This window comes from Clarias gariepinus, chromosome 8, assembly GCF_024256425.1.
Source record: "Clarias gariepinus isolate MV-2021 ecotype Netherlands chromosome 8, CGAR_prim_01v2, whole genome shotgun sequence".
In the NCBI taxonomy this organism is placed as follows: domain Eukaryota; kingdom Metazoa; phylum Chordata; class Actinopteri; order Siluriformes; family Clariidae; genus Clarias; species Clarias gariepinus.
The window spans coordinates 30,785,091-30,812,652 of record NC_071107.1 but is presented as its reverse complement, the minus strand read 5'-3'; the positions used below and the strand labels follow the sequence as shown (position 1 = coordinate 30,812,652).

Genomic DNA, 27,562 nt, shown 5'->3' with positions numbered 1-27,562 from the left:
CTAAATGGCTTACAGATTGCTTTTAGATGCTCTGGCCATCCATGGCTTTCACGGAGAACGCATCTTTAGCGATCGCGCAGATTTTATGAGACGGATGAATGGATGCGGACCCATTTCAGAGTGCTACGAGTACTCAAACACATAATTATGAAAACCACTATCTGGTTTAACTGTTCTTTAAAATAAAAAAGAAATCATATAAAAAAAACCCCTCTAAAATAGGTGATGGATGTTGGGCCTTCACTCCACTTTTGTTTTTATTTCTTTAAAGTTACATTGCTCAGCTGACATCACATACCTTTTGTCATTGAGGTGTTTTATTTACCTGTAACACTAGTGGTCACCCGCTGGAAAATGACATTTACTTTGTTTATTGCAAAGTTCTTTAAGTGCAGTACTGCTATAGTTCTTGTTACTACCTTTCTTCAGTGGCACCGCTTCAATTTTAGTACCCGATTTTTACACAACACAACATGCCTATTGGCTTTTTTTCTTTTCTTTTTTTTTTTACACTTTTCTTTTGCAGTCCAGTAGATAAGATTGTCACACACACTTCCAGTTATACACCTGCACTTTGACTTTATACTACACAGTATCATCCTAATGATGGGTCGCCTTTCTGACTCGAGTTTAACTTAAGGTTTCTGCCTCATGGAGATTCCCTTACCACCATCACCTCCAGCTCATTAGGAGCGATCTAATTAATCTATAAACGTTTAGACATTTAAAGTGTTTCACTTTACAAATACAGAAATCATTTCTTATTTTTTAATGTACATTATTAAAAGCACTATATAAATAAAGCTGAATAAAACTAAAGATATAGTCAGGAGTGAAAAAGTGGCGTTCTATATAGTGGTCCACTTACTTGTTTTGACACGGTTAGTGTGCATCGGATTCATGCATATGTCCCTAGTGTAAAAGGACCCTCAATGTACATGTATAGGGTTACTGATCTGTATACTTTTCACTCATATATAATAGGACATAATATATAATATTTCATTTCAATGCCATTTAAACAGTGGGACCTGGGAATCAGATTAGAAATGTAGCCTTCTTTTCCCATTTCCAGCCACGTAAGTGTACCAAAGTGCCCCAAAAAAAAGACAATGGAGAAAGAAAAAGCAATTTCAGAATCAATCCACAGTAGGAAGAGACTGATTTTTGCTTAATAATGACATAAAGGTTGTTCAATAAAAAGAGCACCTGCCCACCACAGTTGCCTTTGCAGCCCCTAGCAGGCCATTTTGAATTAATATAGGTACAACATATGCTCGAGTGAAAGATCATCTTTTATCTGTTCATTTGCCCTGTAGATGTGGAACGCATTTTATCTCCCATGTTCTAACTGCATGCCAAAGCACTTCCATGGGTCTCGTAAAAACGGACGACCTGGAACGGAGCATGTGTTCATCTATTCCGCTGCTTCACAGGGACAGTGGACATACAGTATAGAGAAATGGTTATTTCATCACTATCACTTTCTTTATTAGCGTAATTATTTTAAAATAATATTACATTTAATATTACATGCAAAGTACAAGAATAATGCTACAGTGCTTTTGGTTTTCAGTAGATTTAATTGTTATGCAAATGTAATTTATTATGTTTTTAATAGTAACTGTGGCATGTGAAAATTTTCACTCTTCCAGTTTTAGAACGTAATTAGCCCATAATGCCAAAAACTACCAATCTATTAGATCTTGTTAGCCAGGTGAAGAACTGTCATAGCAAAAACAATTCTACATTATAACACACTCTTATTCTTTTTTCTATGTAAAAAAAAAAAAAAAAACCCGGGCTTTTCTCTGCAGTTGGCTGAGGATCTGAAAATCTGAAGCTAAATCATGCTTACAGCAGAAGATGGCTATAAAAAGATGTCAAAGCACTTCTAGTTCCATGGCTCAGAATGTCATTAAGATTCCATACTATAGAATTCAAAGCAAGATCTGGATGGATGGCTTAAATAGAACTGCTCATATGCTGAGCCAAAAGGCAAAGCAAAAAAAAAAAAAAAAAAAACTAAACTAAACAAATGTACTCATTTCCTACAGAAATGCTTGGCAGACACAAGAATGAAAGTGCACAATGCAGCAGTACGGGCGAACACGGCCTGCATGGAGGAGTCGGCAGAAGGAAACACAAAAGTGATGCTTTGCATTTTACTACGCAGGTACTGTAGGTTAGAAGAGTAAATATTAGCTAATACTGGAAGCAAATGTAACAGTCCCGGGAGCTAAAACAAGTTCCAAAACACTCCTTAATATCTACGGTGAACTACTTCATTAAATTCTGCACCTAAAGTTTTTTAAATGGCCGTGACAGTGCCCAATATTGACATCAAAATATCCTGAAACATGCGGTATACCAAAAACCTTCTGATCTAGAAGCATTCTGGAAAAAAATTCATCAAAGAAGACGTGAAAGACTTCTACATTACAGTAAGTGCTTGCATGTGTGATATTTCCCAAATGGGGTGTTACTAAGCACCGAAATAGTATACCGTCCAAACTTTTGCACATGCTTCAATTATTTCTTTTGTTCTATTTTCCTTTTTACTTTATCTCTCTGCACTAATATTTGCATTATAGGATTTGCTGCAAGGATGGTGTTTATTTCTTTTCACTTCAAAATGATTGCATACAACCCTATGGTGAACAGACTTTTATTAAGCATCTATATGTCCCCAGTGTGACTTCTTTGTATACAAGTCAGTAATTTTTTTGTTGTTGTTGTTTTGCCTTTGGATGGTCTCAGATCTTTCTGTTTTTCCAGAAACGTAATTTGTTTGTAACTGTAAATGGTCAGATAATGAACTAACAATTAATTTCACTATACTGTCTCTCAACAGTATAATAAGCATCATTTTTTTGCATCATATTTAACAAAAAGGCCTAAAGTCTTTAGAAAATGTGTTTAACCTCCTGCAGTTTCTAAACAAGTGCCTGCTGGTAAACTCAGCTAATAGGAATTGACTCACTAGTGTAAATCAGTTTGAAGCCTTTGCTGGTTCCCGTCCCGTTACTATTGAACTCGACCCACAGATGGTTGGAGGTACTGTTGACAATGATGTTGGCCATTTCACTCCGTGTGAAATTGCCCAGCTGTCTTGATGAACTGTCTTGACCATCGTAAATCTACAAACAGAGAGAAAAACGTGAGAAGCATGGACACACTGGATCGACTTTTTTTTTTGTTTTTTGTTTTTACAAAAGTGCCCTAAAGAAAATGTTGGAATTTTGGAATGTGTGTGTTGACTTCCGTGATTGCTTTTGCATATTACAAGCATATTGCGACAGTAGGCTCCATATGGGAGAAGACAACAGCAGCATGGCAGGAAATATTAAAGGTCATAAATCAACGTCAAGCCGCATTTTTTCCCCCATTTTCTGCAAGGGGAAGACATGGTTTTAACCCTTAAAGGACTACATCATGTGACTTGAGCACGGTATCCGTCAAGTGAGCGAAGAAAATGTGTAGGAACTCAATTCCCCGGCTGTGTGGAAAGATATTTCTAGTGCAGATCTTCTCATCCAATCAGCAAAAACACTTTCAGAGTTATTCATGCAACCCAAATTAACCGAAGAATCATTTGAACAAAATGGGGTTTGTCACAATGATAAGTGTTGTATCAAATGCAACGGGAACAGAGATAATAAGGCTATAATGTCTTCACGGAAATAGTTTCTGGGATTCACGAAAATAGCTAGAGACTACAATAAAGGTTCGAGTGTATCTGGATGCGACAAAAACTGCAGCTTATGTGCTTACACCGCGGCTTAATTAGTGACCGTAGTGCTCTTCTGGGACCTCCTTTCTCTTCGGAAGTTATATGTGCCTTGAGCGCTGTATCTTAAATGAATCTATGAATAGTTAATGTCTTCACTTGGTCACATGTATGGCTGCCTTGTGGATTACGAGCTCCTTCATGTTAGTTGTGCGGCGGATAGATACCCAATGGTGAAACTTCTGCACAGGCGGCTGCTGAAAATGTTAAGTGGCACAAATGCGCTTTAAAATCAAACTCAATTAGTGGATCAATTAAACACTATTATGTCTTCTTTGACCTTCATATTGTATTCATCTTTTAGAAGAAAAAAAAACAAAAAAAAAACAAGTAAGTTAAACCGTGACCCTGACCACGATGAAGCATTTACTGAAATGTGCACACTTTGTATTCTCTCATGTTAATAAATATTCCTGCAATATTGTTGAGTCCCACTCCCAGTGCATGCATTTACCTTTTGGGCACTGTATTCATTTTTATGCAACAACAATATAACAAATTTTTATGCTAAACAAATTCCTGGTTCCTGCTATCAGATTTATGCACAAGCATGGTGGTGCATTAAGCAGAACAAACACACCTGCAGGAAATCTCCATCACGTAGCTGGAAGCTGCTGGCCATGAGCTGGATCCCTTTGCCGTTATCAGTCTGGATTCGGTAGATGCACTCGTGGTTGTTGTCATAGTTAGTTGGGTAGTTGGGGGACAGAAGAACTCCTTCGCTGCCTAGAGAGGAGGCGCCGCACTCAGCTGGGCACAACCCCACGAGAGCATGTAGAAATAACGGGAAGAAAGAGGATGATAGTTGAGGAGGGTTGTGCAAGTGCAAGACTATGGTACATCGATTTAAGTTGGAACAGTAGGGTGTAGAAACTGATCGCTCTTCTTTTCTCACACAATACCTCAATGTTCCAGTGTTAGCAGTGTGAAAGTCTATCACTTCCCTTAAAGGAGTCGCGTAAAGTAGTGGCTCTCACGGCTGAAAGTGGTTTTCACTTGAAATAATTAAGCCAGCAGCACCCTGACAGCTGTTGCTCTGCTTCCTGTTGATAGGCCAGTCTGACTATTTTCAGCAGATGGAATATGAGCCTTTGTCACTTTGATGGATCACAACTTCAAACTTCGGAGGAATGCTAATTAACACGGGGCTTTATGTGTTAGTTAGGTATTGGTCACAAAAGCCCAGGGCAACACTAGAATGAAATGTCCTTGCAGTTAATATTCTGCTTTTGTAGGCTGTAGTATATGAGCAGATGTTGCCTTGATTCTTGTGGTGACTACCTACCATCCAAACTTTTTAAGAGCATTTATACATGTTTATTATATTGAATTATTTATTAATATATCATTTCGAGGATTTGCTCTAACAGCTGTTTTGGTGTTCCAAACTAGTAGTTGTGATTGACACGTATAGAAGACTTTAAGCACAGTACAGTGATGTGACTCTTACAGTAGCTGCAATGAAACTTTTCAATGGTATAAACAGTTTAAACAAGGCTAAACATCAATGAATGGTGTCCCCTTCCGAGGTGGCTCAGGACTCGCACTGCAGTCGTTTTAATAAATAACGTTCTTATGAGTAGAACGCCTGATTCTTGATAATCGATGGATAACTTGTTGCCATATACAGCGCAGAAGAAATGCATCTGTCTGTGGGAACTGCACAGACAATCGTTCACCAACATCACTTACACGTTACAGGAACTAAACTGGGAGTTTTTGTCACATCCCCATACAATCCTGACCTTGCTTCAAAAATTTTCACGTTTGGGTCATTATTGGAGTTCCTGGGAGGCCAGACACGTGATGATGGTGCCGTCTTACTGAGAAAACTTTTTACCTTGATGGTGTCCAAGCACTGGGATAAATGCATTAATGTAGCAGGGGATTATACTGTATAGAGAAAATAAAGGATGTTCTTACTTTTCATAACTGTGTTCTGTTATTCTGCACGATCAAATGTCCAGGTATGACTTGAATATAAAAAAAAAGGGTCTTTTTATCTGTTATCTAAGAGAACTATATAAAAGAGGAAAAAGTAGCACAACATTGATTTTTTTTTCCCTACTTCCCAGTATTTAAAGAGGCACACAGGCAATGCAGCAATGTAATGTAGCCAACATATAAATCTCAATAATTCAAAACTCATGAATCCTGTAGTCATTGCACCAATTAGGCGTAACCATGGGGTTTTGTTCATCCCCATATGTACACCATACACACACACAGAACTCTTAAATGATTGAGTACACTAATAATCTCATGTAAAAGCCTTGAACAATAGCCATTGATCATTCAGTCAGCACTTTCAGACTTTCTGTCCAAAATGCCATTAAAAAAGAATGAGCATGTGAAATGATTTCACATTGCCATGCTTAATTTGTCAAGTTCGATTAGAAATAAATGTAACGAATGTTATAAAAAAAAAAATGAAAGATTCACTGATGCATTCACTGACAAGATTGAAATCCTGACCAAGTTGATCTTACTCACCTACAGTAGCTTTGCAGAAAGGAACATTTAACACTTTCTTAATTGGTGAATAAAGAACTGAAGCCTGTTTTGTATTTGTGGATAATTTATTATTAGATAAATGTTATTAAACATAATATAAGTATTGAAAATCATTGATCTTTGTAAAGATACTTTATGTGTATAAAAAGAAGGATTATAAATCATAAAAATACTACCTACCCACACACCTGGGCAGGGCTGCACTCCAGACACGCCGACCTCCTCCCAGACACGTGATCTTGCTCTCACCCTCCAGCCGGTAGCCCGCGAAGCAGGTGAATACCAGAGAGTCACCTACTCCGAACTGGAAACCCACCCTCCTGCTGTAGGCTGGCACACCGGGATCGTCACATGGCTCCAGATCATATTCTGTAATGCATAAAAAGCCATTAAAAACTAATTCCACAACATATATGTTGCATACTCTCAAGAAAGCACTGTCACTTATCAAGAATTCGACAAAATAAGTTCATTCGGGCAAAGATACCTGAGAAAGTGATGTTGAAGCCCTCGTAAGACATGGAGAAGTCAGAGATGAAGCGGATCTGGGCGCTGAAGTTTCCAAACAGACCTGCTTTGATGGAAGGTGGCAGTACGGAGCCTGTGAGTCGAGCCACAGGTTCGTTGAGGCTACCATCCTCCATGATGAGCAAGTAATCATGTGAGTCCTCCAGGTGGAATGTATGAAAAGCCAGCTGCACCCCTGCAGAATTGCAGATGAGATTAAATTCCTCTATGCCAAAGATGCTTGCTTTTGGCTTTTGTCAATAGGCGCAGGAGAGCAGCAATAACAAATACAAATGACACTGCCTCTAAAGCTGAGCAAGGTATTAAAATGGAGAGGAATAATCAAGATTATGCAAGGCCCTGTTTACATCTTGTATCAATGTGCGTCTTAAGTAATCAGACCGCAAGAGGCCAACTAAGATGATACCCATCCACACCCGACCACTGCACAGGGCAAATGGTGATTGCAGCAGTTGTGATAAGAGCGAGATCTAGCACAGGTTTCATGCCGGATACCCTTCCTGTCCTGGGCTTAGGGCATAGGGTAACGGATATAGAGTTAAGTGGTGACCTGCCAGTAACAGAGCTCAAACCCTTAACCCTCAACCACCAGTGGCCTTAAAAACAGCCTCGAAACTGGACCAAAATCAATCATTCATTCACGTCCAGACCTACACAATCTTTAATAGTAAGGATCATCCAAGAGCCCGTGCCCACTTGAGCCTCTTGCGATGTGGATGTGGTCTTCTGCTCTTGCCTCTCACTCTACTCAGGTTTCTAAATGCTATGCGTTGTGCGATTCTTTTCCACTCATCATGAATATAAAGAGTGTCTGTTAAAGTTACTGCAGTCTTCCTGTCAGAAGGAGCCAGTTTGACCTCTCGCAGAACTAAAAGCCTTGCTGGATGTTTTTGTTGCAAACCATACTGTGTAAACTCTAGAGACTGCGGTGTGTGAAAATCCCAGGAGATCAGTGAATTCTGAAATACTCAAACCAGCCCATCTGGCCACAATAACCCTGCCACAGTTGAAGTTACTAAAATCACATCCCCCCCCGCCATTCTGATGGTTGATGTGGACATTAACTGAAGCTCTTGACCTGTATCTCATGACTTTATGTACTGTGCTGCTGCCACATGATTGCCTGATTAGATAATCGTAAACAAGCAACTATTAATGTTTTTTTTGTTTGTTGTTTTTTAGGAAGGTGGACGCTGAGTAGATATAAATATAGGTTTCCTGATCAAATGGTCAGGTGCTTGGATTAGTCAATAAAAGCTTTACCTGTACTATTAACAGCAGACTGCATGGAGACAGGAAATTCAATTGTGTGTCTGGTGATCTGTTTGTTGTTGATGTCTGATATTTTTTTTTTGCTCAACGTCTATAATATAACATATAATGCACCATTTGGATGAAATTACACAGCCACATATCGCTTGAGATTTTCATTAGTTGCTTGATTCCGTGTGAAAACGCACCTTAATACAAGGCATAAACGAAGCCTAAAAGACTGCAAATTGTGCGACTGTCACAAAGAGGGTCAGATTTTAACTTAAATAATCATTCATTTAAATTCTTAAACTTAAATCCATTTTTTTTGGCTTACCTTTACCATGGGAGACCTCAATGGTCCATGTGCAGTTCAGAGAGTTTGGGTAGAAATCCGGAAAACCAGGAGAGAGGATAGTTCCAGTTTTCCCCTGGACATATCCACCACACAAAGCTGAAAGAAAGGGAGTGGGGGGGAAAAGCACACATATGGTGTTTGATTATTGAAGTTCCAGGCTTGATTTGTGTACAGCTTGATTTGTAATAAAGGGCTCCCCCTCAATCTCCCAACACCTGGAGTACGGTCTGCGGCACCGACGCTGCAGCTTCCTTCGGTAATTATTCGTGTGCATCCTTGTATATCAATTTAGTTTTCTTGCTAACAATAACAACATGCAATACAACAATGATTAAACCCATGGACCGCCTTGTAAGATTGGATTTGATTAGTATTCCAATTGTGGAAAAAAATTACCCAAAAGAAATTGCGACATAAAAAAAAGAGTCTAGGAGGATTAGATATGGAAAATCTAGGTCAGACTCAGTAAACTACATCCCATGGTGCAGAGAATCTAATATGCACTTTATAAATTCCATAAACACATTTTAAACTCCTTCGTTAAGTTACTTGTAAAGAAAAATGATGGTGATGATGATGGTTTTCTAAATGAAAAGTATTTAGCAAAAACATGTAGGCTCAGTATTCTCAAAAATAACTCATGTTTGTGTTTTCATAGAACAAAACTGGGCCACTTTGCTTGCTCCTTGCTAGGGTACTGAATTTTGGACACGTAAATATACATACACATACAGTAATATATATTAAACAAAAACAGTCTTATTGGAAATGGATATGGAAATATCTTCCACTTCTCATAAACCAAGGTATGGAGTGTGCAGAACTTGAGGCTATAGTAATGCTAATGATTAAATGAAGCTTGCATTGTGTACATATTATCATATAGGCCGTAGGCCATGATGAAAGCTTAATCTACACACAGCTCTTTCACTACGAGACAAGTAATGTACAAGTAATGGCAGAGAACCCATCTGCAGTACACAGGCTAGGAGCTCATTCATCATTTACTGGCAATGTCGATCAATGCTTCCTGTAGGAAACCATGCTAATGATATTAGCCTGAGACACAGTGTTCAAAAGCTTAAAAACACTCTTTAGAGGTATGGAAACAATCTTCTGAATGAAATAAAAATCTATTTTTGTTGGAGAGATATGCATACTGCGGATGCAACTAAATACAAAAATGTTATTCGGATTGAACTTAGAACGTGTTCTAAAGGAATACAAACATGAATATAAATAGAACTGATCAGGAAACCTAGGGTCCCACAGGACGAGGGGGGTGGTGGTGGTGGTGGTGGTGAGGGAGTCATTTTTTAGCGTGAGGTCTTTACTTTCATGCAGCGCTTGAAAGCGAAGCTCGCGGGCAGGTTTGCCAGGTTTCTGCAAAATTCCCCACGCCAACTTTATTTCAAAAACTGCACGGAAAGACTTGAAACTAGCCCACAACTTTAAGCGCACTGGACCAATGCTTTCTCAGTCTTTTTATTTGAAACAAGTTCACAGCAGTGCACCAGCTTTACTGATGCAAGTCCAGGAAGACAATGCATTCAGGAAACCTTTCCGCAATGTACAAAAACCCAACTTTAATAAAATAATAGCTGGCATTGGATGTCGAATAATAATGAACCCTGAAAGATTCTGGATGAGACTGGGAAAGAAAAACAAAGGCTAACGATCACAAGCTACATCATTCAATATATTATATTATATTATATTATTGATTTATTTATTTATTTAGTGTCAGATCGGATGTCATGAAAGTTCACATTCATAATCACTGGGGTTTAATGTGACCACGCACGCATTCCTCTCCCTAACAAATGGGTGCAATTTTGGTATATTCTTGGTATATTCTTGGTATTTTGCTGTGGAGGACAGCAAGTTATTCGTCCATAGTTGTTGAGGTCCAGAAGAAGGAAAAAAGTCAGACACTTTGCTGTATCGCTATGTTAATGGCTGTTAAGCACCACTATGAAATCTCTGCATTGTCGATGCTGATTGATGACATTAGCTGTACAGTATATCCGACATCCATAAGTCACTGAAAAAAAAAAAAACAATAAAACCTAATTTTTGCATTCAGACAACCCTTAAAAAATCTGATCTGTCTCACATTAGCGTATTAAAAAAATCGGATTTGAGACACTTCAGGTCCATAAGTATATGAATAAATACAAATACTGGCAGCCTGATGACCAAATTGGACTTGTTTCCTAAACATGCATGACAAAGTAAGGACATAAAATTCCTGGCATTGATTCCAAATGAAAATTTGATAGCGACTATCAATTGGTTGAGAAAAAAAAAAAAACAGACTTAAAGAGAGAGAGTAAACTTTAAGTTCCCAAATCAACAACTAGTTACCTTCTAAAAAGAAATAATGGACTGGTGAGCTTTTGACATCAAAAAGCATCCTTGGTGAAAAAAAATCCATGGGAAGAACACTCTCAAGGTGGTAGGGATATCAGTGTCAAAGTGGCAGCATCACAAACATAAACATATACTGTTTAACTCAAGATGCAAGCCACTACTACTGGTCAAGAACAGGAAATCCGAATCAAACTTTGCATAGGTTTGGCTAAAATTTAAAAGTCTGCACAGTTCTAATATAGTGTTAACTTGAACCATAATAATTCGAAAGTGAAGTCTATGGAAAAGGAACAAAAGGGATCATGTTGCTGAGCATACGACTTCACCATCACCAAACATGGCGGAGGCAGTGTTATGGCATTGGCAATGGAACAAGGTCACTGGTGTTCAATAGTGATGTGACTACTGATAGAAATAGCAGGATGAATCCAGCTCTTCTTTTTGCTCAGATTTAGTCAAATGCTCCAATACGGGTGGATAATGGGCCAAAACCCACTGCAAAGAAACACTCAAGGGAGGAAACTCAGCATTTGGTGATGTCCATAGATTCCAGACTTCAGAGCATCACTGACTGCAAAGATTTTGCAAGTTCTTAATATTTATTCTGATGTTAATTTGCCCTATTACTTTTGAGCATGTGAAAAATGAAGGTGCTTTGTAGAAATACCTGTATTCCTTAACATTTCATGGAACATTTTTTGAATTAAACCTGAAAGTCTGACCTTCAATTACATCTTAGTTCTGTTGCCTAACAGCATTCCCCCTCACATTAAAATTGACAAGTTCTGCCTGTTTTTACTGAGACTGTCCGTCTGATACGAGTTTCTGGAGATACAAAGCAATAACAGGACCTACCTAAAAAATTTGAAGTGGATCGATAATTGCTGTTTTCTCAATTGAAGTGCACTGTTTCATAAACCCATTCAACTACTAGAGCAAACCAAGTGCTACGTACCTAACAGCGCTGAGCAATTTTAAGAAGTAATCGAAGAAGAGGAAGAAAAAAAAAAAAAACACCACCCCACACAAATCTATACAAACCAAAGAGTTACTGAAATCAGGTGTTAAAATAAACCTTTGGATTGAAGAGACCGAAATTGATAAATGGCTTTACATGGCTTAAATATATATTTCTAACTCCTAGAACTCCAAGAACAGGTATGAGAACGTGACTGTCCTGTTTATCCCATCTATAATGAACATCAGGCTCAGATGAAAGTGCATCAGACCAAAGCGTATTCCATTAGGGGGGAAAGGCACAGGGGTGATAAGGAGCAGGCAGAGGAGACGACTAGAAATGCTGAATGAAATGGGCTGCGGTTTGATTATGCTTACTGGCAAACACTTCACATGCTTTTTTCAATCCCCCTTCAGACTCACGTGCGCACGTACACAGTCAGGTGGTAAAAACAAACAGCTCAAGTGAGCGCTCTCAAGTGAGTCGGCCCTCCCGGTATAAACGAATACTTCTCCTTTTTCTTCATCTTCAATAAAATTATCTGTGAAAATTTTTACTCATCAAAAATGTATGACTTGGGAGAGCATCCTGGCTGCTTATGCTTTCTTGTGCTGATAAATAAAGCTGGTCCCTATGAAATACTGCAGGGGTAGTAGACAGAGATGGGATGAGAGGGGAAAAAAAAGTCTCAGAGAATCATTTAATTAGAGTGCTGAATATCCCCACAGTCAGTTTTATTACCTGTTACTCATCATTAGACTCATCATGCAGAGTAATAATACCGTGCCAGAATGTCTGCCTTGTTTATCTGTGGTGTTGGTGGTATTTGTAAAATTCTTAGGGTTTCAAGGTATGATTTGAAGAGAATGTTTACTACCTATTATCCGCACATCTGTATTCAGACCTCAGGTGTAGCCGGGAGACGAGGTACTATTAAAGGAGAGTAAGACGAGCGCGTTTGAGTCGCGGGATCGTCTCCGTCAGGCATGATCCCGTACCCGAACTAAAGCGCATCTTTTTTTGCACAAGCTGCAACATTAATTCTACCACCACAACCCCAGACAGTTTGATGTAACCACAGCATTTATCATCCTTTTAAAGTCAACTAGAAGTTTAGACAGCAAGACAGAATCTTAAATCAGAGACATTGCTTATGTATAAAGTTGAAGTTAGATTGAGCTGTAGGTCCTGGAGATCAATGCTTCGTCTGCTTGCTCTTAATCTTCGAGCACGTTTTCCTTGAAGGGGCTCCTGAATAACCGTAAACATGCCGTCAAAATCTTTTTTTTTATTATTAATTTGAGAAATTATTTTTAAAATAAAATTGCTTACATCTTGCAAACACAGTATGATTTCATGACCGTAGTCTTTTATGGATTCATTAAATTATTGTACAGTATATGCAACAGTAAATACTGGAAAATGATAAATAACAAAGTGTGCTATTTTAAAGGCTGGAGGGTGGATACAATGTTGCAGTGACAATGATAAAAAATTAATGTAAAAAATGTCTTCCAGGGAAGACGTGTCGTCTGTCGCTGCTGAACACACAACTTCTACTAAAAAAGAAAAAGCCAGTGCACGTCTTTGCTTCCTAATAAAGGTTCTGTGAAGGTATGATGAAACTCCCATCGATGCTTTACATGACTGGTGATGGACGACAAAGTGAATTATTTAATTATAATCCTAAACATCCCCATAGTCAGTTTTACTACCTGATACTCATCATTAGACTCGTAAGGTACAAAGATTCCAACGTGAGATAAGGGTTAATGATCACAATGAACTAGCTAATGTCTAATAATCTACAGTATTAAACATCGACACAAGCCAGTTGTCCATGACACTACATCTGTTAGTTATACATGAACTGCAGAATAGCGAACACACCCTCTCCCCTTCTCATTACCGAAGAGAATAAGTTCAGCGAGGTACAGTAACAAATCAGAGCGGGACTATAGCAAGGCTTCTACTGAACACACACTCAGCTCCAGTCCAACACAACAAAAACTCTCTTAAAATATATTAGACATTATTATATTTAAAAAAAGAACTTTTATAAAAAAACGAAAAAAAAAAAAAATAGTACACATCTATGCATTCTGAAAAGGGTTCTGGACAAGTTTGATTCAATCCCATGAGTGGTTTAGGAGGAGTTCCTAATGAATGTTCTGTGAAGATTTACTCGAATTCCTCTGAATGCTTTAGGTGGAATTGGTCATAGAGGAAAGGCGTGATGGAGGACAACAGATGGCGGATAGTGATCCCCACTGTATGTGTCTCGTCTATGCTTTGGAGGCAGGTAGAAAACATTTATGCAGCAATATATTGGTAATACATTAGAATCCTATTAGATATTTATTTCAATACATCGCATTTTCTTATCGTATAATTTTTTCATGTTTAAATTGTCTCTTCCTTTTATGTTAGAGTTTTTCATAGCAAGGGGAAACCAACACACCAATTCCTAATTCAGTCTCTTAAATTATAAAGAGACGTCTGGATGCCATTTAAAAAAAAAAAAAGACAGTCTCTGTTACTAATGCTTAAAAATAATCTGCCAATGTCAGAAGAGTGAACTACATCCAGGTAGATAATCTGAACGGCGCATCCAGAAAATCTACTAATCTGCGTGACTAAATTCGGAATACATTGCATTCTACTGTACATGCTTTCTTAATTTCCTACCGTTACAGTTCTCTAATTCTCCATGCTGTTCTGACACTTCACTAATCTGCCTGATTGTTTCTGATGCTTGATACACGAACAGCATACGCAGGGAGATAAACGGAGAGGAGTTACCGTCGCAGCTGGGCAGCGCATGGTTCCACTGATGGTTCCTTTCGCAGACAATGGGCTCGTCATCGCTCAACGTGTAGCCCTTATCACAGCTGAAAGTCACCTGGGAGCCGATGGCGAAGTTATCACCATGCCTCTTGCCATTTACAGGAATCCCAGGATCCAGGCATGAGTCACTCTCCATCATGATACCTGCACAAATGTAGAGAACTATTTTGTTCTTCCTCTGGGGCCCAAAAATGAACAGAGGGAGGTGTCATAAATACTTCATACAGTATAAATCATCTGTGGTTAGCTCCCCGTAGATCTCTGTATTACTCTCTTTCTCTCTAGCTATAAAAAGAAAAAATATATATTCTACTGTTAAGTTTACAGCCAGCCAGTAGGACTAAACTGAAAGTTAGATATTAAATTAGTAAATTAGTATTATATCATAAATATAGTAGCATTATTTAAAAAAAAAAAAATAGCTATACTGCTGTTTTAAGGGCTTTTTTTTTCTTAGCGAACCATAATACACATCATGTATTGCAGAAAAGGCTGTGAGAGCACAGACTTATTTTACAGATACTATATTTTCTTCATATTTCAACCCTCTCCACATATTCATAATTCATTAAAGCTTCCTTTAAGTATTTTCACTTTAGATCATTATGTTCTGTCCAAGTCCAGGACTACTGGGATATTTCCGTCTCCAATCCTTGAATATAATCTTAACAACATTTTTTGTTTCTTCTAACTAGATAATGACATCATCCTAAAACACCTGAATAATTGTCCGTTAATTCCAATAAGATGCCAAGTTACCTAAAGCGTCTCTAAATCAGTTCAGTGTCTGTAAGTATCTTTAAAATAACCCTAGAAACCCCTCCCTTCCGCCCTTTCTCTCTCGTGTCACGCTCTCTGAACCTCCTTATGCAGTGGATAATATTATGATGGTGCCAGTCATCCCATTCCATAAATGAAAGCTTTGTTTAATCACCTTGTTCTTGTCATGAAAGCTGTACAGACTTGAAATAAAATTGAGATCTACAAAGACTGACGTATCACTGAGACTTCTTTTAAGGTTAATTCATCAAGAAAAAAAAACAGTACATTTTCATTACAAGATAATGTACGTTTGCTCGATTTGTAACATGGCTCGCTTCTCAACACATTTTTAAAATTTAATCATGCTGTAAATCTCTAAACATCCTCTTGACTATTTAAGTTAATAATTCAGGAAGGTTAGTAATCTTTCTCGGTTATCTACTGCCTCTCGTTATTATTAGTGGATATGTAATAGCAATACTGATTCTACTGCAAAGAGAGAGAGGTGGAAAAAAAAAAAAAAGTCCTCATTTATCCTTGGAGAGGTTCAAATGACTGGAAAGAAGCCCAAAACTCTGGTAACTAAGAAAAGAACCAGCAGGTGAATGTGGGCAGAAGCACAAACCTCTTGGGAGGCATGAAGCAGAAACAGCTCCTGTACCTACTGTAAAGTGCATTTAGTGCGCTGTATGTGAGCCAACAGCTTTTACACCTTGTCTAGTACACTACACAACGTTTGGATTGGTGGCAACGCCTCTGAGGCTGACTCACTCTCATAGCGGATTTGGAAACCCTCGCTGGAGCGGCTGTTGTCGGTGGTGAACAGGAGGTACATGGAGCTTCCAGTGCTGATGAGGAAGTGGGGAGCCTGAGTGCCGTGGTACTCGCCAATCAGAGGGGACGAATTGGAAGGCCCATCTCGAACCTCCAGCGTATCGTAATTAACCTCTGTCTGAAACCTGAATGAGGGAAAAGTGTCTGGTTATGGCCTTGATCGTTAGCGGAATTACTCTAATGAGACAGATTAGCTGTGAAAGATAATGGACAAAATGGTGCGAGTTAAGTAGGTGTGAAACAATATGGATAACTGCACAGCCAACAGTTTGCGGAACATCCCAAAAGCTAATAGCATTTTTTGCCATGTCATCATCTGAACTGAACTGATGTAGCATAACTATTGCAGATTTCATAGCCAGCCGGGGCCAGTATTACATTTGTGCAGCAGGGAACTGATACCTGTCAAAAGATATCTTGATTGCATGATCTTTCCTGGCTTCGATCACCCATTCACAGTTCAGAGAGTCTTTGTAGTAGCCAGGCCAGCCAGGGGACAGCAAAACTCCAGCTGGAGCAGTTAAATGCCCACCACAGGGAGCTTGAAAAAATGGAAGCAGGGGAAAAAAAAAAATAATTCAAAACCATTTTTAACTTCAAATATGAGACATTAAGGTGAGAACTTCAAGCAGGAGATATTTCATTCTGTTCTAGGGCAACGAGACAAGGCCTACCTTCACAACGGGGCACAGCCGCGTTCCACACCACGTTGCCATCCTGGATGATGCAAGTGATGGCCTCCGAGCCATGGGTTTTGATGAAGCCTTCGTCGCATGTGAAGAGGACCGAGCTTCCCAGTAAAAAGTGTTCGCCAAAGCGCTGGCCGTTAATGGGGATGCCTGGGTCGTGACATTCATTCTGGCCAAAGGCTGCAGGGGAAAAATGAATGTGAAAATCAAAGTCTGTGTCAGAAAAGCAGATTCTTAAACTACACAATGCAAGTCACATTAGATCTATTCGTTGAAATGGTAGAAGGCAAAAAAAAAAAGGTGTCTGCTCCAAATACATCAACTCCTGATTGTAGTGACCTACTTTTCTAATCTGCAATCTAGTTACACATTTATATTTTTCTTGTCTAACCACAATCTTGGGTTGGCGGACATAAAACCTAACTTCTTTCGTACGTTTGTTTGTGTTTGTGTGTGTGTGTGTGTATCTACGTCCACTTTTTCCCCTAAAGGCAGATGCGCCCGGGCGCTCTGAGTGGCACTCGGGTGTCTCACGGATGTCAGGTAAGATTCTTCAATTATTTGCTATGTGCAGAAGGTGCGAATATAAAACGTCAGCCGTGCTATTTTTTTTCTAAGCCTCAGTTAGAGAGGAACATCTGCCTGGTGACAGGAAGATGGCTAATGCATGGAAACCACTGGCCTCAGAGCAAAGCTGACAACCTAGCGGCCTTCCTGTTCCACAGTGAGACATCACTTCCTGCCTGAGACGGTCCAGGTTTCATTATTATAGTCTCCGCAGTTGAGATGTCAAACCACGCGATCTTCTGACACTGGCAGCTCACAAACAACTGCTGATATCCAACGAACCACCATGTACTGTATCTGTGCATACAAGAGTCTCTCATTCTCACACACATACACACACACACAAACACTTATACTCCATTAATAATGTTCAGGGGTGCGTTTTTTTTATTATGGGATGGTGTAGTTGTCCTCGGAAAGCAAAGAGGCGTGACAATATCAATACAAGTAATTCTTCCTGATCTTGTGATGAAACAGTCCTGCACCCACAGCCTTGCCAAAACAAAGTTAACGCTCAAGCTAAAACGCTAATGAGAAAACCTATTCTACAGAAATTAGAAATAATGCTCATACACTCTTTCAAACCTGGTTCCTCTCAAGGTTCATCATGTCATCTGTTCCTCATGGCAAAGAGTTTTCTTTCCCTCCCCTTTACCTCTTGCTCGTTATAGATACTTTTCAAACTTACAGCATATCTGGATTTCTTTAAATCTGCTTTGTTGCAGTGTCTATTGTTGAACGTGCTAGATTAACAAAATTAAATAGAACTGATTGAGGAATCCCAGAAAATCTCTAGTAATAATTGCATGATCTCCTTTTTTTAAACTAATCCGAATTGTCCTAAATCGTATGCTATGAGCTTCACCGTCACCAAGTATTAACCCAACCAATCTTTTAGGAACATGGAGTTCATCCTTCCAGTACTATTCTAGATACTTGCTGAATTAATGTCAAGATGCACCGGAGCCGTTCTGGCAGCTCGTGGTGTCCCATCACCTTCCCGAGACGTTATAGGATGGTTTACTTTTCACTCGTCGCTCAGGACGCATGACACCGGGTGGCACATGACATAGCATAATAGTTATGGTGCATTCTGTCAAATCTAGAATAAAAATAAGTTCTGAGATTCTCCACAAAGAGAACAGAGCGCTGAGTAGGCATTTTGAGGTTTAAGTCTAAAACAGTCATAAAACAGGGTTTAAGTGTTAATTGAAGGTTAACCCGACACCATACACTGAAGTACTGCTTGAAAAAACCCTTTTAAATGCTGAATAAAATTAAAAAAAACGTCTTCTATTTAATGTAATTTTCATAAGGCTGCTACTATTATGCATGCAAGAGAGACTTAGTGTGCTGCTACCTTGATTGGAATTAGGCAGAATAAATGAACATGTTTTCTTTCTTCTCATAGGAGACTTCAAATCACTTCAGCACACAGTTCTTTACCAAACAATTTTAAATGATTACACTTAAGGGGAAACTAGACATTGTGATTCACCAAAGGAAAATATAACTCATCTCAAAAGGAAAAGGCAGGTAATAAAATGAAGTGTTTACTCGTATAGGTGATGTTGAAGCCCTTGCCGGTGTTGGAGTGGTCTGACTGAAACTCGAGCCGCATGATGTTGCCGTTACTGGCAATCTGCGAGGGCACATCTTTTCCAGAGAAGGTGCCGAACGTGGTGGGCTCGGGCATCCCGTCATCCTTTACTATGAGATAGTCAAACTGAGGCTCCACGTCAAAGTCGCTGAAAATGAGGTGGATCCGACTGCCCGCCTCGGCTATAATGAGCCACACGCAGTTCATGTTGTTGCCGTACTCTTCGGGGTAGTTGGGAGAGAGGATGATGCCCGACGGCGCAGTGAAATTGAAGAAGCAGGAGACTGCAGAGGAGAGGACAGAAATGGGAAAAAACATCCATGCCACCTATTATCTATTTGCAGTGGGAAAAAGAATTACAAAGAATGTTTTTGGGAGCTGTGTGTGTGTGTGCGTGTGTGTGTCTGTATGTGTTCAAAGAAAAATTCATCTTGAAAGGCTTTTTAAAGTTTATTATTAACATTTTCTTCAATGCTTTATGTAGGAATAAATTCTTTTTTAATTTTTTTTAATTCACACTGCTTTGATGAAGACTTTTTCTCTCTCTCTCTCTCTCTCTCTCTTTTTTTTTTCTCCTGTGCTGTTGTGTCATTTCTACAGCAGTGGTGTTTTTTATGGGGCCAGGTTGCAAGCATGATCCACAACCTGCCTAAATTCACATTCGTGTTTTGGGACTGGCAACGGCAGAGTGATTGTGTGTGTGCATTGGGCACAAGGACTTTCCCAACAGTGGCGACCTTTCAGTGGCCCCAAACCGCCCATGCCCCAAATGCTTAGAAACCAGTTAACTATTTCCTCCATTCCTACCCACAATCCTTTTTGACTACCTAGTAAAGGTGCTTAAGGACTATAGCCACTGATTAAGCATGATGCAGCAGTCTGTCTAGCCCTCATACATCCTTATCTGTACACTTACATATACTTCATTATGCTTGTCAGGTTAAGGGGTAATAACTAGCCAACGAAGTTACCACTGTGACTCCACTCCATCATTTGGCTGCAAGCTTAGAGTCCAGTGTCTGCTGTTGCTTTTTTCATTATTATGACTATGATCGTCATTGGAAAATGGTAAGAACAGAAGCTCTTGTTCTTCAGTGTTTAGGAGTTAGCATCAAAACATGACAACTTCTCCACATTTTTGAGATATTTTTTTCCCTGTTATTAAATACCATTCTACTGTATCTGCCCTAGCAATGTTCCACCATAATGTCAGTGCGCCACTACACCTCTTACAGGAAGAATAGAAATACAACACAAACTGACAAATGAAAACTAGAATCACTAAAGACAAATATCTCAATATAAACATTGGATGGGAGCTTTTCTTGACCCAAGACTATAAATTTGAAAAGGTGCTGCTTGACTGATGCAGGAGACGACTCAAGTGGTCTGAGCTTGGCTGGGATCCAAAAGGCAATAAACAATAACAAAATGATTAATTCACGAGGTGCCTGCCCAAACTACAAAGCGCTCCGACATGGGAGTAGAAGCAAAACATCTCACGATAAACCCGTCGACAACGTAACTGGGAGCTAGCGGCATACTTCCTGTGAAAACATGGCGCGCAAAACAAATGAGGTTATAATAGATCGGGAAAAGTGTCAGCTCCGAAACAGCAGCCAACTTGCTGCCATTCGGATTGGCGTTGTCGATCTGTCAAGCCTCTCCAGTGCAGTGCGTTCATCATTCTAAATGGCAGAGCGTTAATTATAGCTGCACATTTTGGAATGAGGACTTACAGACGCAGCTGGGTTTGTTTCCAGACCACTGGTTGTTTTGCTGGCATGATATAGTCCTCTCTCCGACCAGCTCGAAGGCAGCTTGACACTCAAAGGTCAGCACGTCGCCATGCAAAAAACTGTCTCCCTTTCGCTTGCCATAGGCTGGCACACCCGGGTCTCCACAACCTCCTTTGTCAATCTCTGCAAGGAAAAAGAAGAAAATGCCGAACAAGAAAATACAGTCAATACTAGTAGAAAATAATTATTGGCTCCCTACGACAGAAATGACATTGGGACCTGCACAAGTCAGTTAAAGGATTTAAAACAAACAGGTAGGTAAAATACTATACTGAAAGAAAAACCAGTTATTTGAAAACGAAAGATAACAATATACAGTATATTTAGATTCCTGTTCAGGTCTAACATCAGGTTCAACGTGTTTTGAATTTCTGAGTTGCTCACCATGATTGTAAAGAATGGTTGGCTGAGCTATTGTGGACATTCTGTCAAGTAAAAGCAGGCTGTCCATTCTCTCCTGACCTCTTTCAACAACCATGTGCTTTTGCCCATAGAACTCATCAAACGTACGACAGGAATTGACCTGACTTGTTAATGTTTGTACCAAAAAAAAAAAAAAAAAGCAAATCCTCTTTTTAAAGGAAAAAAAAAGGCAGATATATGGAGACATGATACAGATTGTTCTGGTTAAATAGCATTTACAATCATTTGTATGAGCCATTTAAAGATAATACATTGATTGGTTCAGCAAATTACACACCCTGCTGTCTTTCACAGTGCTAAACCTTGTTTTCTGAGGATTAAAGATCTTTCCTCGTAGGGAATACTTTGCATTCTGGGTGAATAATGGCCTTCAGCAAAGATGTGGACGTCGCACAGGGACAGGACGGGAAGGTGAAAAATTGCCCTGCTTTCACACACATTCGTTTATTTCCCAGGCTGGTTTGAATGGTTTTATTTTATTTGGCCTTATTTTATTTTACTTTACTTTCCTTATTAACATACATTCTTTTATTTATTTAATGCCGGAAAGCATAAAATGACATTACCAAATAAAGTCAAGGAGGTGTTCCTTTTGTGAGTGTTTAGTAAGCACGTCACCGACCCAGCCAGCTGATAATCTACAAGGAAGTTTTTTTTTCCGCCACAAGGTGTTAAATACAATTGAAATACCTTTGAAGCCACCTGGGGCAATTAGTGGTCAGATTTACAAAGGCGCCAGGGTCTATCGCCTTCAAATTAAACCCATGCTGATCCTATGATTGAGAAGCCATCGGCTAAGTGTACAATTAGCCTAATGCTCGGCAGGTTGGAAACGTTCCTTATCTGACTCTGAATCAAAAACAGCCAGCAAAAACAATATTCACCAGAGGATTAATGCGCACTTTTAGCAAGCGGTGTTGAATGAATGCTAATCCAATTATCCAATAAGAATAATAATAATAGTAATGTGTTTACCTGGTTACAATTCCCTTTGTGCCATTACCATAAGTGCTTGACAAGCCAGATGAGGTTTTACGTTTTCTTCAAGTTGATTTGACTTACCATTATTTATTTATTTATTTTACTTGCTAAGTGAAGCCATCATTTAGAAATTTTAATTTTCTCACAATAGCATAGCGCACTTAATCTGGAACAGAGTCACCGATTCAGCTTTCTGGACGAGAGCTAACTCTTTATTTTAACAATAATTTAGTAATTCAGTTAGCAATAATAGTTTTCAACAATTTCAATGTAATCTAGAAAATCAAGTAAGCATGCACTTTAAACTTTATAGTAACAAAGCATACGCATATAATAACCTATTCAAAAACGATACGCCAATCAGCCATGAAAAGCATTACAATAAAATACACCTCGGGTTCCCCTTGTGGCACAGAGGCAGCTTTGACATTGTTGATGTGGTGCACTGGATGTTCTAGTAGCCAGCAATTTGCATTTGTTTTTCTGTGGGATCACATGGGCTGGCCTTTGATCAGCACAGACTTAGGTGGTTCTAGGGTACCCATGATCCTGTCTCCAGATTTCTGGTGTATAGGTGGTGATCACTGTGGTTCAGTTAATCTGGCATTTACTGTAGTGTTGTTGTCATGGCCAAAGTTGGGAACATCACACCTATATCTTGTTCTTTTCTATTGATATTACCCCAATTCCACCTGTTGCCAAAATTGAAGAAGATGACTTTTTATGCTGTTGCATAAGACACTTTCCCTTCGCTGGAACTAAGAGGGCCCAAACCTGTACCAGCATGACCATGCTCTTATCCGTAAAGTCATCTCTGTGAGAACATGGTTTGCTAAAGCTGGACTAGAGGAACATCTGCTGACCCCGGCCCTTGTGGCAGAATGAACACAAAGTGATTGAATGTTGATTATGCCAGTAGAGATTCTAAATTATGAAATATAATGGATTGTTTTATCCTTTTTACACTACTGTGATTTGCTGATCATTAATTTGTTTCTCTCACTGAGGGATGAATCTGTGCGTTTTGAATGTCAGTGAGACAAGTTAGTTATCACTTATGACACTGGTTTTCTTACCATCCTCTCTTTTTCCGTCCTAACGAGACAAAAACGCAGCTTGTTATGCTCCCTGCCATCTTAAAAAAAAACATACTGACTGTTACAAAGCATAGATAGAAAATGGAGGTTTCTTACATAAATGTTAAATAAACGTCTCCTAAAAGTAAGCACGGCCATGTTAACAACGATCCATTACCTAATTGTTTTATCTTCATTTTGTTATTCATCTTAATTTTCTTTAAAGTTAATTTTTACTTTAGATTGTGTAAATCGTCTCATCTACAAGTCTCTGATGAATGAGAAAATGCAAAGTGGGGCTACAGAAACGCTAAGGACCAAATGACCAAACTTTACCATCACTTACTATAAACTTCTTCGTCATTTACTTCAGATGATGTTATAGGAAATTAATCTACACCTTCAGACGCGAGAACGCTACAGCGCTGTGGTATAAATAAGTACATAGCTAATGATGCTCTTCAGGCACTAATGATGCTTTGGGGAAGCCTCACTATGGATCATTGGTGTTTAGAGTTTGAAAATGCCCCAAAATATCTAATCATATCAAGAATCATGATATGACACTTGTGATTGCAAAAGACCAATGAAAATGGATTATACTGAAACTAGTAATGGCACAATCCATTTTAATTATATGGAAAATACATATCCATGCATACTGTATACTAATGCATAGGCAATCTAGGATAAGACGCATAATTTCAGAAAGGCAAAGGACAGCAGCCAATCATCCGGGATTTACAAAAAAAAAAATCTAAGGGAATATGGAAATGACCAGATGGTTTGAACATCTGTGAAGCCGGGCTCTGTGTGTGTACGTGTAGAACCGCTACCTCTACTTGGAAGCAGCATTTCAGTTTCGTGTGTGCCCTGGTGTTAATTGTTTAGTTCTAGATCATCTCTTTATGGTTCACACTCTATCAGACGTCGAATGCCGACATCACCGTACTGTTCATCATACTGTGAACAAATAATGCAGAACTGATCTGAATTTAATGCCATTCAGAGTACACCCCCTCATTAACTCTGCTCCGGCTGACACAGGAAGTTAAAAATATCCGCTGTCAAGAAAGAAAAAAAAAAAGAGGCAAACTTTTGAATAACTTGATGTACATGCATTTGTGCATAAGAGCTACAGATTCTCAAAGTTAAACGTCCAGCTGATCCTTCCTGGCGAGACTATTGTCAAATACGCCAACGTGACTAGGAGCACAAGTGTGAAATTGGGTTTACACAAAGTTAATTGGGTTTGTGTCATTGTGCTGTGGCTTATCCAGACAGTGAGAATCACTCGATTGTAAGGTTACAGTTTTGGGTGGAGATCATGGAGGTGACTGGGGATTTAGTTCGACACTACTGTTTGAATGGAAGAATGGGAGGAAACAAAAAACGTCCAACATTTTAAACATTCACAGACTAATGTTAAATCTAACATTCTAATACTGTACTGTATTATCGTATTCCACAGTGTAACTCCAGAACCATGATATAAGTCTATAAGTAACAGACTTTCTAAGTTTGAGTCAGTGTCTCTATAAAAATCTGACCATCTGAGACTATGTGAAACATGCCGGATTGGCAACCTGGCGGACGTTTGTAAAAACAGATGTCTTGGTTTAATACCAGGCTTCCTTAATGCTATTTTCATACACACCAAAGGCCAGGTAGTGTGTTTCATTCAAGCATTTCAAACATGTCTGCGCTGCACATATGCTGCTCCATTTGTTTTCAATTTGCACGCTTCTGGCGAAGCTGGCGTGACTCAACTGCTTTGCCGACCAAAGCCGTTCTGTATGGGGGTAAAAAAGCTGTAGGATTCAAATGCAGGTGGAAACGAAAACAAAAACCATACATGTAGCACAAAAAAGCTAAAGGCAGTTCTGATAACCACATAAAACAGACATAAATAAAAAAAAAAAACACCTTTTTTTTTTTTTTTTTTTAAAAAGCAGAGACCGGAATATCAGGACCGAAATCTTACAGAAGAAAGGAAAAGTCACGAGTGAGAAGCAGAAAACAAAGGTTTATTTAACACAAACATGAATAATGATAATTGAATTGGTCATTCTTTGTACCTGCCCGGCCAAAGCTGGCTTTTTTTTCTTCTTCTTTTTTTTAAAGGAAATTAATTAGGTCTTTACCAAACATGTGCACTGAATTGATTTACTATTAATCACGGAGAGCGTAGGACATTTCATTTAGCACATTGGTTTAAATAGCACACCCAGGAAAAAAAAAAAAAGTTCACACACTTGGGCTAATAGGCTTGTCCTGACTTCTAAATATTATTTAGTGCCTATTAATAGTGCCTTAGCTATCTACATTAGTTATCTTAGATGGTACATAGGTTTGCCTTGAAGAACTACTTTACTCCCTTTAGTGTACTTACAGTATTAAAGTACAGCTGAACAGCTGTTTTTTTTTGTGTGTAGACATTTATTTCTGCCTATCATGTATCATTTGCTGTTATGTGCTGCTAGTGATGAACTCCTCATACTCTCACTTTTATGTGTAAGCGTTGCTTGTGTTGAAGGAAGATTGTGTAATACCTTCTCGTGATACTTTTTAAGAGAACAGTTTGAAGTATGCCCTTATTAATCGCAACAACAACAAAAAAAAGTTCCTGACACTTTGCCTTGATTCATCTATTCATCAATATGGCAACATACACTAGCCACAGTATAAGAAGTGGAAGTAGTGTCTAAAGGTAAGGAACGGTCAGAGACAGAGTTTATGGACTATGCTGACAGTGCTGCCATTGTTCTGCTAGGCTTTTTGGTTGTTTGTTTTTCCAGTGTGTCCAAAGAAAAGAAAAAAAAAGAAAGAAAGCACCTCCTGGTGTGGTCATACTACACCCTCACTGAACCAAAATATATATAGTAGGAACTCAGCATACGAACGCCAAATTTTCACATTAAGAGCTGAAATCTTGCAAGAAATTTGTCAAGGCATAGAAAGCATTTTTGCCGTATGAAATAACAAACCGAACCGAACGTCAGATAAGTTACGTGTCTGTCCGGGAGCCGTTCAGAACGTACCCGCATTAGTGGAAAGCCAGGCGAACAAGCTTTGCTTGGCTTTTAACTTGGCTTTTGCATTTTGTTCAAGACATAGCACCACGGGACCCAAGAATGTTAGCAAGTAGTAACAAGAAGAAAAGGGAGCAACTTTCAGTTTCATTTTTAAAGCAGCCGATGCCAATAAATCATATATTAAGGTTCAAAAAGCTGGGTTAAAGCATCTCTCAAACAGCAGGTCTTCTGGGGTCTTCCTGGTATGCAGTGGCTGGTATAACAAATCACGTTTTTCTTTTGCATCATGTGGACGGCTGGGTGAAGTGTGCCTCACAAACCTGAGCAATATATGGCTCCAGAAAGCACAATGGGCAGAAGGAATGCTGGCAAAGACAGTGTGTTCGGCAAAGGCAATGTTCCGCTGAGAAACTCTGAGTCCTGGCATTCACGTGGATGCTACTGTTACGTGTACTGTACCACCTACCAAGAATTGTTGCAGGGCAAGTCTTTCCTGTTGGCACTGGCCTCTTTTAGAAGGATAATGCGCCTAGACACACTGAAAAAATGGTTCAATAACGGTTTTGAGGAACATGACAGAATATTGCCTTCAAATTCGACAGATCTCAATCTGGCTGGGCATCTGAGGGATGTGCTGGACTAACAAGTCCGATCCCTGAATGCTCCACCTTGCAACTTATAGGATTTAGAGGATCTGCTGCTAACACCTTGGTGTCAGAGATTACAGTACAGCACACCTTTTATAGGTCTTGTGGAGTCCATGCCTTGATGGTTCAGGGCTGTTTTGGTACCACAGGAGGGATCTACAGTATATAATATTAGCCAGGTTGATATATGGTATATACAAAGTCTCTTTTTCCTTATGCCCACATGTAAAGGACAGCTGTGATGATAAAAGACTCATTTTAACCCTAGAACATAACTGTGACTAACCTTCATAAATGGCCTTGAAGCCCTGAGAGCCGATAGTGTCGTCAGACTGGAGATGCAGCCACATCTGGCTGCTCATGCTCACAATCAAATCAGGCACACTGGAGCCTGTCAGACTGGAATAAAAACACAAAAGCAGTCTTATACTAATACTTCAATAGTGAAGACAAACAGATTTAATATACACATATATATATATATTTTTTTTTTGTGTGTGGCAATAATATTTATGGAAAAAAAAAAAAGA

General features: G+C 39.2%; 1 protein-coding gene across 2 annotated transcripts in view; it reads right to left on the bottom strand.

Annotated features, from left to right (window-relative positions):
* LOC128528790 (CUB and sushi domain-containing protein 1-like) overlaps nucleotides 1-27,562 on the bottom strand; it is a 401,372-nt gene that overhangs the window by 105,509 nt on the left and 268,301 nt on the right. For both annotated transcript variants that reach the window (XM_053501914.1, XM_053501915.1), the window contains exons 12-23: nucleotides 27,319-27,431; nucleotides 20,811-20,993; nucleotides 19,029-19,355; nucleotides 16,890-17,084; nucleotides 16,618-16,756; nucleotides 16,153-16,340; nucleotides 14,575-14,763; nucleotides 8,421-8,537; nucleotides 6,792-7,007; nucleotides 6,485-6,673; nucleotides 4,371-4,540; nucleotides 2,984-3,140 (exon numbers count right to left, since the gene is read on the bottom strand). In XM_053501914.1, coding sequence (XP_053357889.1) covers nucleotides 2,984-3,140; nucleotides 4,371-4,540; nucleotides 6,485-6,673; nucleotides 6,792-7,007; nucleotides 8,421-8,537; nucleotides 14,575-14,763; nucleotides 16,153-16,340; nucleotides 16,618-16,756; nucleotides 16,890-17,084; nucleotides 19,029-19,355; nucleotides 20,811-20,993; nucleotides 27,319-27,431 — 2,183 coding nt within the window. The remainder of the gene's footprint in view (nucleotides 1-2,983; nucleotides 3,141-4,370; nucleotides 4,541-6,484; nucleotides 6,674-6,791; nucleotides 7,008-8,420; nucleotides 8,538-14,574; nucleotides 14,764-16,152; nucleotides 16,341-16,617; nucleotides 16,757-16,889; nucleotides 17,085-19,028; nucleotides 19,356-20,810; nucleotides 20,994-27,318; nucleotides 27,432-27,562) is intronic.